The sequence below is a fragment of the Podarcis bocagei genome (assembly GCF_964188305.1).
Source record: "Podarcis bocagei genome assembly, chromosome: 1".
NCBI lineage: Eukaryota > Metazoa > Chordata > Lepidosauria > Squamata > Lacertidae > Podarcis > Podarcis bocagei.
In genome coordinates, this window is record NC_138125.1 from 46,329,085 (window position 1) to 46,344,415 (window position 15,331).

The window sequence follows — 15,331 nt, forward strand, 5'->3', positions numbered from 1 at the left end:
CTGAGAAAAAGAAAAGCCTCATTGCATGTTAAGCTGGTAAGGTGTACACAGCCTATGGCTGCCCAGCTGAGCCACAATTTTGTACCTGGCTGTGGTTGATCAACCTCAGGGTTCTAGCAAAAACAAAGTAGATCTGCAAGTCTGCCCACCCAGCTCTAGAGGGATGGAATATTTGGCAGCAACAGAGATACTCACAAATATCTGCCTTCTGGATATTCCTGGCTCTCAGTATTCTTATTGTGAGGAGTCTGAAAGGAGTTTCTTCTTTGTGCTGATATAAAAAAGCAACAATAAATGAATGGACATGGGGATTTGAGGGTGCCCATTAACATGCATATATACAAATAGGATGGGAAATGAATGACATAGCATAAAACGGGGGAAAGTTTTGCCTCTGCAATTTGGTGATTTCTCACTGGTGCAATGCAGTACTTCACAAAACACCTGCCCTGTTTGTATTGCATATTTTAGAAAAAAGTGTTAAAGAGTTAGAGAAACAAATAAGCAGAAATTTATTAGAGTCAAGCCTCACAACCACAAGCAGGAAACATTTCTCTGAGTGTCATTTCTAGCCAAGGAGAGTCCTTATGAGACCTCTCCTCTTTAATAATAATAATAACAATAATAATAATTTATTATGTATACCCCACCCATCTGGCTGGGTTTCCCCAGCCACTCTGGGCAGCTTCCAACAAAACACTAAAATACAATAACCTATTAAACATTAAAAGCTTCCCTAAACAGGGCTGCCTTTAGATGTCTTCTAAAAGTCTGGTAGTTATTTTTCTCTTTGACATCTGGTGGGAGGGCATTCCACAGGGTGGGCGCCACTACCAAGAAGGCCCTCTGCCTGGTTCCCTGTAACTTGGCTTCTCTCAGCGAGGGAACCGCCAGAAGGCCCTCGGCGCTGGACCTCAGTGTCTGGGCAGAATGATGGAGGTGGAGACACTCCTTCAGGTATACTGGATTGAGGCTGTTTAGGGCTTTAAAGGTCAGCACCAACACTTTGAATTGCACTCGGAAACGACCTGGGAGCCAATCTTTGATAGTGAGCCTTCTGCATCACTTCCCAAAGTAGGGATCTCCACACACACACACACACACACACACACACACACTCTTGGGGAAGGTAGAGAAGGGAGGACCTGCTGCAAACAATGGCTCAGCAGAAGAGCAGGTAGAGAAGGAGCTGGATATATGAGTCTCCAACTCCTCTGTGCTTTTGCAGGGTTAATAGCTCCTCACTGAGCTCACTAGGCTTCCAGCTCCAGAAATCTTCCTGACTCAGCTACTGCTACGGCCCTGACTCTGGCTCCAGCCTCCTGGACTCATTAAAAGTAAAACAAGTCGATCAGTGACAACAAGCAAAACAGCTTGTTCCTTGCTGCACAAGTTCATATCTGTGCATCTGGCAGCTTCGCTGCTACAATTGTTTTAACTCTGTGTGTTTTTTTTAAAAAAAAAATGTGGGGTTTGGTTACTGTTGTTTTTTTCTTGAGGGGAGATGTGCCTGGGAAGAGCAGGGGCCCAATTGTAAATGCTGGTTTTGACCTATAAAGCCTTAAATGGCTCAGGACCGCAATACCTCAATGACCACCTCTCTCCTTATGAACTTACCCGGACCCTGCAATCATCATCTGAGGCCTTTCTTCAGGTCCCTCCTCCATGAGAGGTCTGGAGGGTGGCACAACAAGAATGGGTCTTTTCAAAAGCGACTTCCTGGTATGAAATGCCCTCCCTAGGGAGGCTCGCCTAGCACCTTCGTGCAATATCTTTAGGCGCCAGGCAAAAACATTCCTCTTCTTTCAGGCCTTTGGGTAATTTAACAATCTATGGCCTTTTAAAGGGGACATGGGTGGCGCTGTGGGTTAAACCACAGAGGCTAGGGCTTGCCGATCAGAAGGTTGGTGGTTCAAATCCCCGCAACGGGGTGAGCTCCGGTTGCTCGGTCCCTGCTCCTGCCAACCTAGCAGTTCGAAAGCACATCAAAGTGACAGTAGATAAATAGGTACCACTCTGGCAGGAATGTAAACAGTGTTTCCATGCGCTGCTCTGGTTTGCCAGAAGCGGCTTATTCATGCTGGCCACATGACCCGGAAGCTGTACACCAGCTCCCTCAGCCAATAAAACGAGATGAGCGCCACAACCTCAGAGTTGGCCACGACTGGACCTAATGGTCAGTGGGAAAGGTTATGGTTTTTGTTTGTAATTATGTTAGATATTTTTGTGTTTTTATATTGTAAACCACCCTGTGATCCTCAGATGAAAGCTGGTATAGCAAATTAATAAATAATAACATAAACAAACAACGATGATGTAATCTGTTGTTGCAAACTACATTTCCCCAGGCTCGTGCTAAAACACAATGGAGACAAACCAAAGAAACATGAGCCCACAGAGCCTGACTGATTTGCTCAGAAGTCTCTACTGGATGAATCACAAAGGAATTCTCCGCCTCCTTCAATTGCCCAATTTCATTATGTTGTTCTGCCTCTGTGGTCTGAATTTCAATTCGGTGAACTTCCCACACAATAATCAATGTGGTGCAATGCTTCACAGCACAATGCTGGAATTAGTGTGGTGCTTCACAACATACTGCCGGAATTGTTAGGAAACTGGGACGAGGCAAGATATGGTGGGATTTCAAACCCTGTGGTGTCATGCTGACATCACAAGACGGAATTACCGTACCATGTCCAACCTGGAAGAGCTGTCCATTTGGAAATCACCATGTGAATCATCCATGACTGTCATGTTCTGTTGCACTGTTTGCCAGTGACTATTACTAATAGTGACTATTACTATTACTATTATTATTACTAATATGAAATGTGAGGGAAATGTGAGGGACTACCAGTGCAAGTTTAGCCAATCAAACATAAAGCTTTAAAAAAGTTAAAGAAGACTGCATGCTGTGTGTTGAAAAAAAACTATATGAAAATGATGTATCGTTGGTATTTAATACCAAGCAAACTGGCAAAGATGTATAAAACTAGTTCAAATGTTTGCTGGAAATGTAAAAAAGAAGGAAGGTACTCTTTTCCATATGTGGTGGGTATGTGATAAAGTAAAGGTGTTCTGGGAAATTATCTATAATGAGTTAAAGAAAATGTTTAAATATACATCTGTTAAGAAACCAGAAGCCTTTTTGTTAAGTATAATAGGAGAAGAGCTACCGAGAAAGACAAAAAATTATTTATGTATGCAACAACAGCAACAAGAATATTACTAGCCCAGAAATGGAAGCAAGAAGAACTACCATCAAAAGAAGATTGGCAAACTAAGCTAATGAACTATGCAGAAATGGCAAGACTGACAAGGAAGATCAGAAACCAAGGAGATAAAGTATTTGAAAAAGAATGGAGTAAATATTTGAATTATTTAAAAGACCATTGTAAGCACTTAAAATTATTGGCAGAATTGTGAAGAGCTTGTGTTGTGAATGTTTATTATAAGATTATTTTTTTGCATATTTGATTCAGAATTGGTATATTAATACATGCAGTTAATTGGGAATTATTTTAGAAACCCGTGGAGGGAAGGGAGGAGGTCTGAAGGTTAAATTGAAGTTGTAAAAAAAGATATAAAATATGGATGTTAAAGGAAAATGTGAAAACAATAAAAATATTTATATATAAAAAAATCAAACAAAGCTGAGGGTAAAACTCACTAAGGTGACAGAACACATGAGATCTCAGGAGATTTTGGTGAGCTCTTGTGAGCTCTCATTGGAAGCCGGCGCTTCATGGGCACTTCATTCAGGTAAGAAAGGTGTGGCACTGCTGGCAGGGGGGCAGCAGAGGCGTGCGGCATGCTCTCATTTTGCCTCAACCTGCAAAACGGAACACACCACCTCTGCGTCCCCTCTCCTCTCCCCATGCGCTCTTCTGGGGGTTCTGGGGATTTGACAGGACACTGAGCTGAGGAGAAAGGAAAAGCTCTGCTGAATCAGCAGAACATTGGCAAAAGTTTGTTCCAGCAGCTAGCCATCAGCTTTACCCTTTGAATCAGGCCACTCGGCTTCTCAATTTATTTATTTCTAGCTAGGAAAGAGTTCATTGTGTTTTAATCCTTAAACCTAAACCAAATTTGTGGATTTCTCTGGCAAGTCCCAGCCATCATAGTCAATGGTCAGGGATGATGCTGTGAGCCGCCCGGAGATCTTTGGATGAAGGGCGCTATACAAATTTAATAAATAAAAAGGTAATAATAAATAATGATGGGACCTGCTGTCCAGCAACATCTGGAAGGCCACAGGTTCCCCAGCCCTGTCCTTGTAAAGAATAATGAATAATCTCTTATTTGTCCCTTGAATAACCTCTGCACATTGCTGTGATGCCATAAAAACTTCTCTTTTATGGAATTTTACAATTTCATGTACTATTTTGTATTTTTAAAAAGGCAATGAGAGGGGGAGAACAAACTAAAGCCCCCTTCCTTAAAAAGAAAAATGGCATTAGGACAGTTTCAAGAGGATATTAAAGAGGCTAAGCAGTGGTGTCCAAACATTTTTCAAAGAGGGCCAGATTTGATGAAGTGAAGGGCCATTAAAGTTGTTAACCTTTTTTTAGGATTGAACTTATTGAGAGTTTTTTAGGATTTTACCCCAGGAAATAAACTGCCGCAGGGGCCTGATTAAACCAAAACGGACTTTGGACATGCCTCAGCTAATGAGAGGCTTCTCATCAGTAGTCCCCCAACCTGGTACAACAGGCAGAAATACACTGGACTGAACTTGCTAGGAATAAATGTTTTGGTTTCAAGGCATTGGAGTCCTGGACTTGGATGGTCTACAGTGGACAGGATGCTGCTATAGTTGTGTTTTTATCACCATTTATTTCGTTATTTAAATATACTGAACCACAAATTAGGTCCAAAAGAAACTGGAAGCATCACACAGAAAGCGTTATTCAAAGTTTAATCACTAAAAACTACTTTATAATTGAACTTTGCAAGATAGCAGCATATGCAAAAAAACAAGTAAGTAAAATGAAGATGACTATGATGACCCATTTAGGCCATTCACACCCACAAAGAAATGCTTACATGTGTGCACATGAGCACTGGGCATGCTCCAGTCAAAGTAATGCACATGTGCAATGGCTATCTCAAATGTACAAACCGCAATTTAAATGTGACTTAAATGAATGTGACTTAAGTTGCCAAATTGGATGGAAGCTGGCTTGAGGGAAAGCACATCAAGCCATAGTATCTCTCAAGCAGCTATGGGATAGATATGGATTGTGGCCAATATCATTTGTACACGACTTCAGACATTAGCATTGAGAGAACACTGGAGCCAAAGTGAACTATAATATTTACACAGGCTTAAAGGAAGCATGCAACATCTGTGTAGGAGATTGCTTTGCACTTTATTTTGTTATAATGTAAATTATTATAATCACAATATACCGTGCCTTGTGAAAACACAGACTGAAAATGCAATTTAATAGATCATTTCAAAGAGCTTCCATTTCTAAAGCAGTAACTGCATTAGTCTCTTCAATAAAAACAACAAGGAGGATTCTATCTAATGTAGCAGTAAATTAAAGTCACTTTGCACTATTCTTGTTCCACTGGCAAAATGTTGTTGTGCAAGAGAAGGTGAAACATGGCAGAATGAGTTCCTGCTTGTGCAGGTGTTGCATTCAATCCCTCTGTTGTGCAACATTAAAACTCACCCATCTGCCAGTGCAAGTACTTTTGCTCTACTGGACAAGAAATATTTTATATAGCTCAGAGTCTTGTGGTACTGTGAAGGATTTCGATTTTATCTTTTGTAGTCTAGAGCCTAGTTAATCAAATACAGTAACTGTTAGCTTGAGTTTCAGGTGTGTAGAGACACATATGGCTTAGAGAGGAGGAGTGTAAAAAGTGAGGTCAGAGGAAAATTAAGTACAGTGGACACTCAGGTTGCGAACACGATCCATGCAGGATGCACGTTCGCAACCCACAGCGTTCGCTATCCGCAGCGGCGCGTCTGCACACGCGCAGGTTGAGATTCGACGCTTCTGCATGTGCGCAACTGCTGAAACCCGGAAGTAACCCGTTCCAGTACTTCTGGGTTTCGGCGGTCCGTAACCCAAAAAAACGCAACCTGAAGCGTCTGTAACCCGAGGTATGACTGTATGATGATAAATTGCATTACTAACAGTGGCCATTCAGAAAACAGTTGTTGGTGATAACACAGCCAATCATCATCAACAAAAACGACAACAACAACATTGTAGAATTAGATTAAGAATAAGAGTAAAAACAATAAGAATTTTTAAACAAACTGTTCAAGCCTCTTGTTGAATTGCCATTGTTAACCATGGATTGCCACTCCTAATAACTTAATCATCACCATCTATGCCTTCTGCATTTCATTTTCCTCACTGTTTACAGCCTCCCAGCAGCTGTAAACCTCACTGTTTACAGCCTCCCAGCAGCCATACATAACGTGTACACAACACTTTGTGTCAGTTGTAACTTTGCTGAGGAATAGGCAGTGGTATCATTTGCACTTACTACACAGGCTTGCATTACTTTAACCAAGTGCCCTCCAGATGTTTTGGTCTACAACTCCCATCAATCCCACCCAACATGGCTATATAGATTGACATCTTGTCAAGTCAAGAGGTTTGATAAAACCCAATGAAAAACTGAGAGAGAGAGAGAGAGAGAGAGAGAGAGAGAGAGAGAGAGAGAGAGAGTCCTGAAGTTCTTTTCCCAAGGCTTTTGGGAAGCCGGAAACACTAGTCATTCTTATAAAACCCTAAGCATACAACAGCCCTCAATTATAACCAGACACCTATTTCTGGTTATAATCAAAAAATAAAACAGCACATAAGTAAGATGCTGAAGCGCAAAATTATGACACTCGGGAACTCATAACGTTCACCTCAACAACAACAACAAAAGGTGGGTGGCATGACCCCCAGAAAATTTCTTTGGATTTGATTTGAGCTAATTCAAATTCTAAGTCATTCTCAGTTTTTTAAGAAGCAGCTTGGTTTATTTTCCAGACACTCCAAAGCGATATAGACAATCCAACAAATGGCCTTAAAACTAAACCTTCTTTGACGTTTAATCTTGAATTTATCCAAAAGCACTCCTCCCCCCACAACACTTAATGGTGCCTTGATACCATATTTAATTTAAAGTAACATGCTTCAATCTCTGTGCAAATTGGTACACCAGGAACAAACAAGCCCACAAAACCATACGCGATGTCTTCCTCAGTTTATGGTAGGCCTGCACAACTTGTGAAACATCAAGCAAATGCAATCTATCAGATATTTATAGCAATGCCCAGTAAACATTCTGAGGTCTGCAAAGAACACAATCAGGTGATTTGCAGACTCGCTACAAGAGACTGAATTGGACCTTTAAAGCCCAACATGGTTGAATCCCTGAGTTACCTTAGGCCATGTCTTCCCCTGTGTGATCCCACAAGGCTTTTAAGATCTACCAATGAGGCCCTGCATGCTGAAAACGTTGGTATGAATGGAGAATACAATTGTTTAATTTGGGAGGCCCATTCCAGCATCTTCAGAATTTGAAGTGCCATGGTTAGACTTGCAGCTAGGCAAGATTCACTGCATAAAGCAGTGGTGAGAAACCTGCAGTTCTCCAGTCTCCAGTCCCAAAACATCTGGAGGGCCGAGTTTGCCTATGCCTGAGTTAGGCTATCCCTGTCCAGATAGGGACAGAGCTGGGCCACCAGCTGAAGCTGATGGAAGGCACTCAGGGTACCGCTAAATGAGCACCTTGCAGCTTTGAGATCACATCACAGAACATCTTGAGGAGTTTGCATGTGGGCTGGCATCTAATGCAGAGTAGGCTTAGACTTGATTGGATTCAATATTTTTCTACCCTTACCAAAAGCCTATTTCAGTTCCATCTCCTAGGAAATATTCATATATGAAGCAGGCTGATCCCAAGGAAACAGCAATATTACTACTGTATTATGATATTAGTTAGGGGTGTGCATCGGTTCTGTGTGGGTGTTAAATAAAACAAATTGGGGGGGGATTGAGGTGGAAGCATGGTGTCAACAGCCCTCGTACATTGGGGTCAAACGAAGTCTCATGACACCTTGTTTCTGAAATTTTTCATACCTTGTATCTATGTGTCCCTATAAATTGCTATGTTTCTCTGAGGTCATGAGCTATTCAATGCTGAGGTTGTCCAAAATGTTGCCTACAGAGCACTGTAGAGCTCTGAGTTTGTTGGTTTGTTTTTAAAGCACAGCAGCAGAGGATATTTTTAAAAGTTTAATTTAATCTTAGAAAAATCTACGTTCTTTCCCCACAAAAAGTCACGGAACCTGTCTGCAATTTTGCTGGATTAATGCACTCTGAAAGTAATCCTGTGCCAGTAAATTTCATCCACTTTTACCAAAAGAGGGAAAAGTTATAGCTGTTTTTAGATTCCCCATTATAGTGAATGGGGAATCACAGAAAGCCACTCCCGACATCAGGAGGGGGGAGTTACGGGCTCACGCCCACCTTCACCCGCGTGGGGCTGGTTGCAGCCCTGCGCGATCTAGGGAATCCTCGGGCCGCATCATTTGCCTGGGCCAGCCAATCGGCTGGCTGCAGGGGCGGGGCTTGGGGTAATTTAAGGTCAGCGCGGCCCGTGAACGCCCCTTTCCTTCTTCGATTCAGCTGCAGTGGGGAATCACAGAACTTCATTTTGTACAAATCAGCTTGAAAACTGAAACACAGATCAAAACTGAGAGAGCTCAAAGCAACTCAGAAATTGATTGGATTAAAACAACAACAACCCCGAAACAAATACATGGTGAATCTTGGGGTCTGTGAACACCCTGAATATTAATTTGGCAATCTGTATAAGCCAAGATGTTCCATTATGGTGTACTTTCTGTCAATCCCCCTGCCCCCTATGATTACAATCATACAAGGGGGAAGGCAGTTATGAGCCTACTGACCCCCAATACTCTCACAAGTCTCCATTGCTATTTTTGCAGCCCCCTCTTTTAGAATTAGGTTCTAAATCACATGGGGACCTTTTCTGAGTAGAGCAGGTTCACCAATGGAGATGTTCAGCCCCCAATACTTGGGGATCTGCAAGAATGAGGCTGTCCAGGGAGGCAGGTCCACCAACTCATGCCTGCTCTCCCTCCTGTGAGATGGTCATGGGAGGGCAGAGGAGAACACAATAGGCCTCATATCAGTAATGATCCCATTCTTGCTGAATATTGTTATATTTCCACCACTACAGAGGACTTCAATATGGCCAGAATAATTTCGGGATTTACAACAGGTGTTCAGGCAAACAGAAGTGGTACAGAATGGCCGCTTACCGTCCTCCCAGTGCATGTGGCCTGATACGGTGCCTTCTTTTCCCCCCCCCCCAGACACGCCACGCTACCTTAGCTGTCTTTCCCTGTCCCCCTCAGCTGCAGCAGATGCTGACAGGTTCCCGCCAAACCCATCCATTCAAAGGGGCCAATCTGCTCCGGCCCTGGGGGGGGGGATGGGGAGTGGACCTGAGGGCGGCAAGGTTCCTTTGGGTCCATCCTCCATCAATTTGCCCAGCCAACCTCTCAGCACAGCATCCAGTCGGCCGGGAGCATCACCCACCCTTTCATTAATAGTTTATTACTGCTCTAACATTTCCTTTTCAGCTAGGAGGGCTTTGCTGTGGTCTTTTGACAGTTGCTGTATTCGGAGCTGGGAATGAATTTTCCCTGCTTTGCAAATTTCGCCTTCCCCTTAGCACTAGTCACAACTTTGGCGGTTTAGGCCTTGAGCGGAATCCTATAGTCTTTCATCCAATTTGGGTGTGGTGAAATGGTGACTCACCAGCCCCTGTTCTCTGTGGCAGTGAGAGGGGTCTGGTGGAGAGTCTCTGTCCCAAGAGCCACTTGGTAGGGCTAGTGGGCCTTAGAGCTTCCCTCGGCATTTGGAGGCCATCTGTGTAAACCTGCATTTTGTGATGGATTCACCCCCGAACAGACCCTGTCATGCCTCAGCCCCCCAGCAGGGGCGGGGCTGAGAGGGATATATGCCCAATACCTGTGCCAAGGCTTCCTACATCTGAAATCAATAAAGCTGTAGCCTTTCCCGCCCCAATCTGGCCACAGTGATCCATGCGACGGTCACCTCTAGGATTGACTACTGTAATTCACTCTACACGGGGCTGCCCTTGAAACTGTCCCACAAACTCCAGCAGGTGCAGAATGCTGCAGCGAGGCTCCTCACGGGGTCTCTGCCATGGGAGCAAATTCACCCAGTGCTTTTCCAGCTGCACTGGCTCCCGGTGGAGTATAGGGTCAGGTTCAAGGTGCTGGTCTTGACCTTTAAAGCCCTTTGTGGCTTAGGGCCCTCGTACCTACAGGACCTCCTCTCCTGGTAGGCCCTGCAGAGGACCTTAAGGTCCATGAACAACCATAGTTTAGAGGTCCAAGGCCCTAAGGAAGTCAGATTATCCTCTACTAGGGCCAGGGCCTTCAGTGATGGCTACGACCTGGTGGAATGCTCTGTCCCATGAGACCAGGGCCCTTCAGGATTTAACCTCCTTCCGTCGGGCCTATAAGACAGAGCTCTTCCACCTGGCCTTTAATTTGAATTCAGCCTGATCTTTTATTTCCCTTCCCTTTCCTACCCCTCCCCTTTTATGAAGATCACCTGCTCTGAGACCCCACAGCTAATTCTCCCCTGGCCTCCTCGCTGGCCCAAGTAGGACCAATTCAGCCAGCTAGCCCTGGGGATTATCTAATGCTTATTTCCCCTAAATTGATTTTTGAATTTTATTGTTATTCATGTTTTTATACTGTATTTTATGCTGCTTTTATAATTAAGTGTTTTAAATTTGTTGTTAGCCGCCCTGAGCCCGGTTTTTTAACCGGGAAGGGTGGGGTATAAATAAACATATTTTATTATTATTATTATTATTATTATTATTATTATTATTATTATTATTATTAATTTTAAATCCCAGACAGTTGTCGTGTCCATTCATTTCCCACTCAATAGTTAGGCAGGCCGGGTGGGGGACTCTGCGGCTGGGCACACAAATAATTCTGAATTTTGTCCATCTTCACTGTAATAACTAAAACAGGTGTGTTGCAACCCACACAAGGCATTATCACCACACTCCTGAGTCTCTGATACAGGGATGGAGAACCTGCAGCCTTCTAGATATTGCTGGACTACAACTCACATCATCATTAACCATGCTGGCTGGGGATGATGGGACCTGGAGTCCAATATCTGGAGGACTCAGTGCTTTTTTTTCAGGGGGTACTCAAGGGTACGCAATACCGGCACCTCTTTTTTTGTTGTTAAAAAGTGTGGCACATACTGTAACAGCCTCACAGTGAGCACCTATTTTTCTAGAAAAAAAGCACTGAGGACCAGAGATTAGCCACCACTATTAGAGCATCTCCCAATTCTCAGAGAAAGAGGGGTAGCTCAGTTGTTTTCAACACTGGTCACCATTCATCAGTACAAAAACATACTTGTTCAAAGAAACAATAGGAAGTAACATCCCAATTAGTGTATCCCATATTACATATTATTGCTATTCTTTATTGGTTTTATTCTTGCAACTTTGATACAGCACTGGGGAGGATTATTGGGGGGAGATGGGATTCAGTACATCTCCCAATATAAAAAGATAAGCTTCTGAAAGGCCTTTTCCATATTATTTTTACAGTTGCACTATAGCCTGCTTTTCATGTGTAAAACCCGCTGAATGAAATGCTGCTCTCATTTGAGACAAACTATCTGGCATCTTTAAAGTTCCGAATTTTTTAAATCTAATATTCTCAGGATAAATCCTGAATGCCCCTAAACAGAAAACACTGTGTAGAACCTTATATACTAACATACAGCCATATTTCCATGAAACAAATTGAGAAAGGAACAAAAAGGAGGAGGAAAAAATCTATAATCAGAGACATTTTGAAAATAGAACAGTTCCCAAGAACAAAGTAAGAAACTGAGTGTGCTGGTAAGATCTGGTGGACCACCACAACAATCAGCATTTCTCCGTCTATACACTGTATTTGTGATTGAAATTATGTCACATTTTCATCCTAATATCCACTCCCCTGACACACATCATAACAAACTTATGTTCTGAAGGTGTTTCCCCCCATTTCATACATACCGGTCTTGCCAAATTTCGATTATTTGCTAAGCCCTAAAGAAAGAAAGAAAAATGGATTAAAAATAGCCACTCGGTGTTGTTACAAGTTCCACCTACATGCATAAATACTTCACAGTGGTTTGTTTAATTGTTTGTAAGGTTTCTCACTCGCTCTCAGGCTATATGTACCAAAAGGAATCAAACCAAAAGGGCAGAGATGAAAGGCAACTCTTTCAAGCAAGTACAGCACCTGTGGATTTGTCAAGTTGCTCGAACATGTTCTACCTACATTTGAAAGTACGCATAACGAGCTTCAGAACGGGCTTCCTACAAGCCCAGGCTGTTTGGCTTGATTTACAAAGTTTTCTTACCTCAGGTGAACTTGAATTAGCCCCCATCGTGGTATCTGCTGCATATGATCCAGTTGCTCGAAGTGGTGCTTGAGTGATAAAGTTCACAGCTGACAGTGCCTCCTGGGTGAAGTAGATGAGCAAGTGACTCATGACCCCACCCCTTTCTGAATTCCAAGGAATGAAAATAGCTCCCTCCCTATTTCCTTCAGTATCTTGAAGCCAGTCATTTGAGTTAATTGATGCTGAAGGTCCCCATGTTGTGGTGGAGGTGACTTAAGTGGCTATAGGTCATTGTGGCCATACAACTTGGTTGATGAGAACATCCATTTAACTATTCAGCCTGTGTAATGAGCTCTCAAAGTCTAGGAAAGTTACGCTGTTTAAATGAAGCTGTGTGAACTACCTGGAGATGAAGCAGCTTGAGGTGAAGGACCTCTTTGTGGGAATCCAATACAAAGATGGTGGTTGTATCCCTGTATCTTTTCCCCTGGACTTCTCAGCATATTGAGAATGGGGAACCCTTAAATGTGCAAATAAATGTTTGGAAAATTATTTAAGTAAAGGCAAAGAAGAAAGATTGTTGATGGCCACTCCATGATCTTCCTCCACTGAAAAATGCAGGTGTTTGACTGACGTAGCCCTTAATCTACCTAACAAGACTTAACCAATAAAGATTTTATAGAACATTGATAAAGAGAATACTCCCATATTTGGGGGTGTTTATGAAAATGTGACGAGGACATAGAGAAGGCTTGGAGTTGGGTAACACAATCATCTACTTCCCCACTACAGAGATTCAAAGCTTGCTAAAAGTCTTGATGGCCAAAATCTGAGGCCTTTTGGATTGAGTGGGTACAAAATATTAGTAAGCATTTAGCCAACATGTACATAGACCTAGTCAGCTGAAATTAATACAGGTCTAGAATCACTTATCTTGTTCTGAATTTTGTCCAGTTTGTGGCACACCAGTCCAGTCTATAAAAACGTTCATATTGCAGGAAACCATATAATAGCACCATGATGAACCAGGGAACATCATTCCCCTCCAGGTATAACAGGTGCCCATTATCTGCACTTTTCAGAAAAAAATGGATGTCATGTTTGTTCCAGTGGACTATTCCAGCTGATTGAATGGATCTCTGCCATGGGTGCCATTTTTGTATTGTTTTGCTTTTTGTGGTTTTAACTGGTTTGTGTGTGTTTTGCTATTTTTTTATTGTACATCACATTGAGACTCTTGTGTGGAAGGCAATTAATAATACAGCTGTACCTCGGTTCTCAAACATCTCAAAAGTCGAATGTTTCAGTTTTCGAACACTGAAAACCCGGAAATAAATGCTTCAGTTTCCAAAAGCTTTTTGGAAGTCAAACACACTACGTGGCTTCCATATTGAGTTTTCCAGAAGTAAATGCTTCAGTTTCCGAATGATTCGGAACTCGGTCTTCTGAAATGGATTACGGTTGAAAACCGAGGTACCACTGTATATCATAGGAGCACCTCCATCACACAGTTATACCAGGATGGGACTGAAGTACAGCACCTGCATGTTTAGGAAACCTCAAAAATTGTTGAACTTTTTAAAGGAAAACCCAAAAGTTGTTGACCTTTTTCAGTAAAAGCTACAAGAATTTTTGATTTGCTGGATTTCTAAAAAATAATCCAGGACGCCATTTTCGGAAGTGAATTCCAGGAAAATCAAGATGTATGTCCATCATCCCTGAGCATTGTACCTGCTGGCTACGGAAGTTGTAGTCTGAATATCTGAATGGCACCATGTTGGCTATTCCTGAGATATATTACCCAGGAAGGATAGCTCCTTCTTTCTATTTATGCACTACCAAGCTTTTTCAACACAGTTCAAAGTGAGAATTACTTCATAGCAGGTAGAAGCAGCTTAATGTCTTCCTTATCCATGAAAAGAAACATATGCAAATAATTGCTTGGGGCCACCGTAGGCTCATGTGTCAACTTGTCTTATTTCTGTCAACTCAGTTGAATTTCTGTGCCTTGCCCATTAGTTCCCTGAACACAGCAACTAATAGTAAACGTACTTACATGGAAGGAAATCCCATTGACTATAGTGTACCAGTCTCAAGTTGGAAAGTTGGAAATTTTCCATTATGAATCCAGAATGTTCCACTGTTATTTCAGAATCTTCATTTAGTTTTTTTTTATAGATAAGATCAACCACCAAATAAGAATCTCACCATGCTCTAAGTAGCAAGCAACCACAAAGTATGAGAAATTCATTCCGATCTTCAAATAACTGCAGGGGGGGGTTGAGATTCTGAGGTCCCCAGAGGGGTGCCCCAAAACACTAGGGAACAATATGCTAGAGAAGATTTCAAACCTATTGTAGGGAGGGGGAGGCAGAGCATGAAATTAACCTGTAAATGTTTGGTACTAAAAAGAAGTAAAACTGGATTTTTTTTTAAGTACACAAAGCTCACAAGTACAGTGGTACCTCGGGTTAAGTACTTAATTCGTTCCGGAGGTCCGTTCTTAACCTGAAACTGTTCTTAACCTGAAGCACCACTTTAGCTACTGGGGCCTCCCGCTGCTGCCACGCCGCCAGAACACAATTTCTGTTCTCATCCTGAAGCAAAGTTCTTAACCCGAGGTAATATTTCTGGGTTAGCGGAGTCTGTAACCTGAAGCGGATGTAACCTGAGGTACCACTGTACAGAAAGATAAAGAGGTAAGAGCCAGGAAACTATCAAATTAGGTAATAAGGCAGTGTTAGCTTGCCCTTCACAAGGAAGAACCAGTTCCTGGTTGGTACAGGCAAGGCTGGCCTTACTATGAGCCACAATGAGCTTCATGGCTCAGATGGCAGATTGGGAGAGGTGTCAGTTTGTTGGTCCCTATCAGCCAC

General features: G+C 42.6%; 1 protein-coding gene across 1 annotated transcript in view; it reads right to left on the reverse strand.

The window, feature by feature from the left end:
- The window catches only part of LOC308594845 (cytosolic phospholipase A2 epsilon-like), a 54,235-nt gene extending 41,655 nt beyond the window's left edge, over positions 1–12,580 (reverse strand). The window contains exons 1-3 of the mRNA XM_081208286.1: positions 12,474–12,580; positions 12,124–12,156; positions 196–271 (exon numbers count right to left, since the gene is read on the reverse strand). Coding sequence (XP_081064412.1) covers positions 196–271; positions 12,124–12,156; positions 12,474–12,500 — 136 coding nt within the window. The 5' untranslated portion in view covers positions 12,501–12,580. The remainder of the gene's footprint in view (positions 1–195; positions 272–12,123; positions 12,157–12,473) is intronic.
- Positions 12,581–15,331: the final 2,751 nt, after the last annotated feature.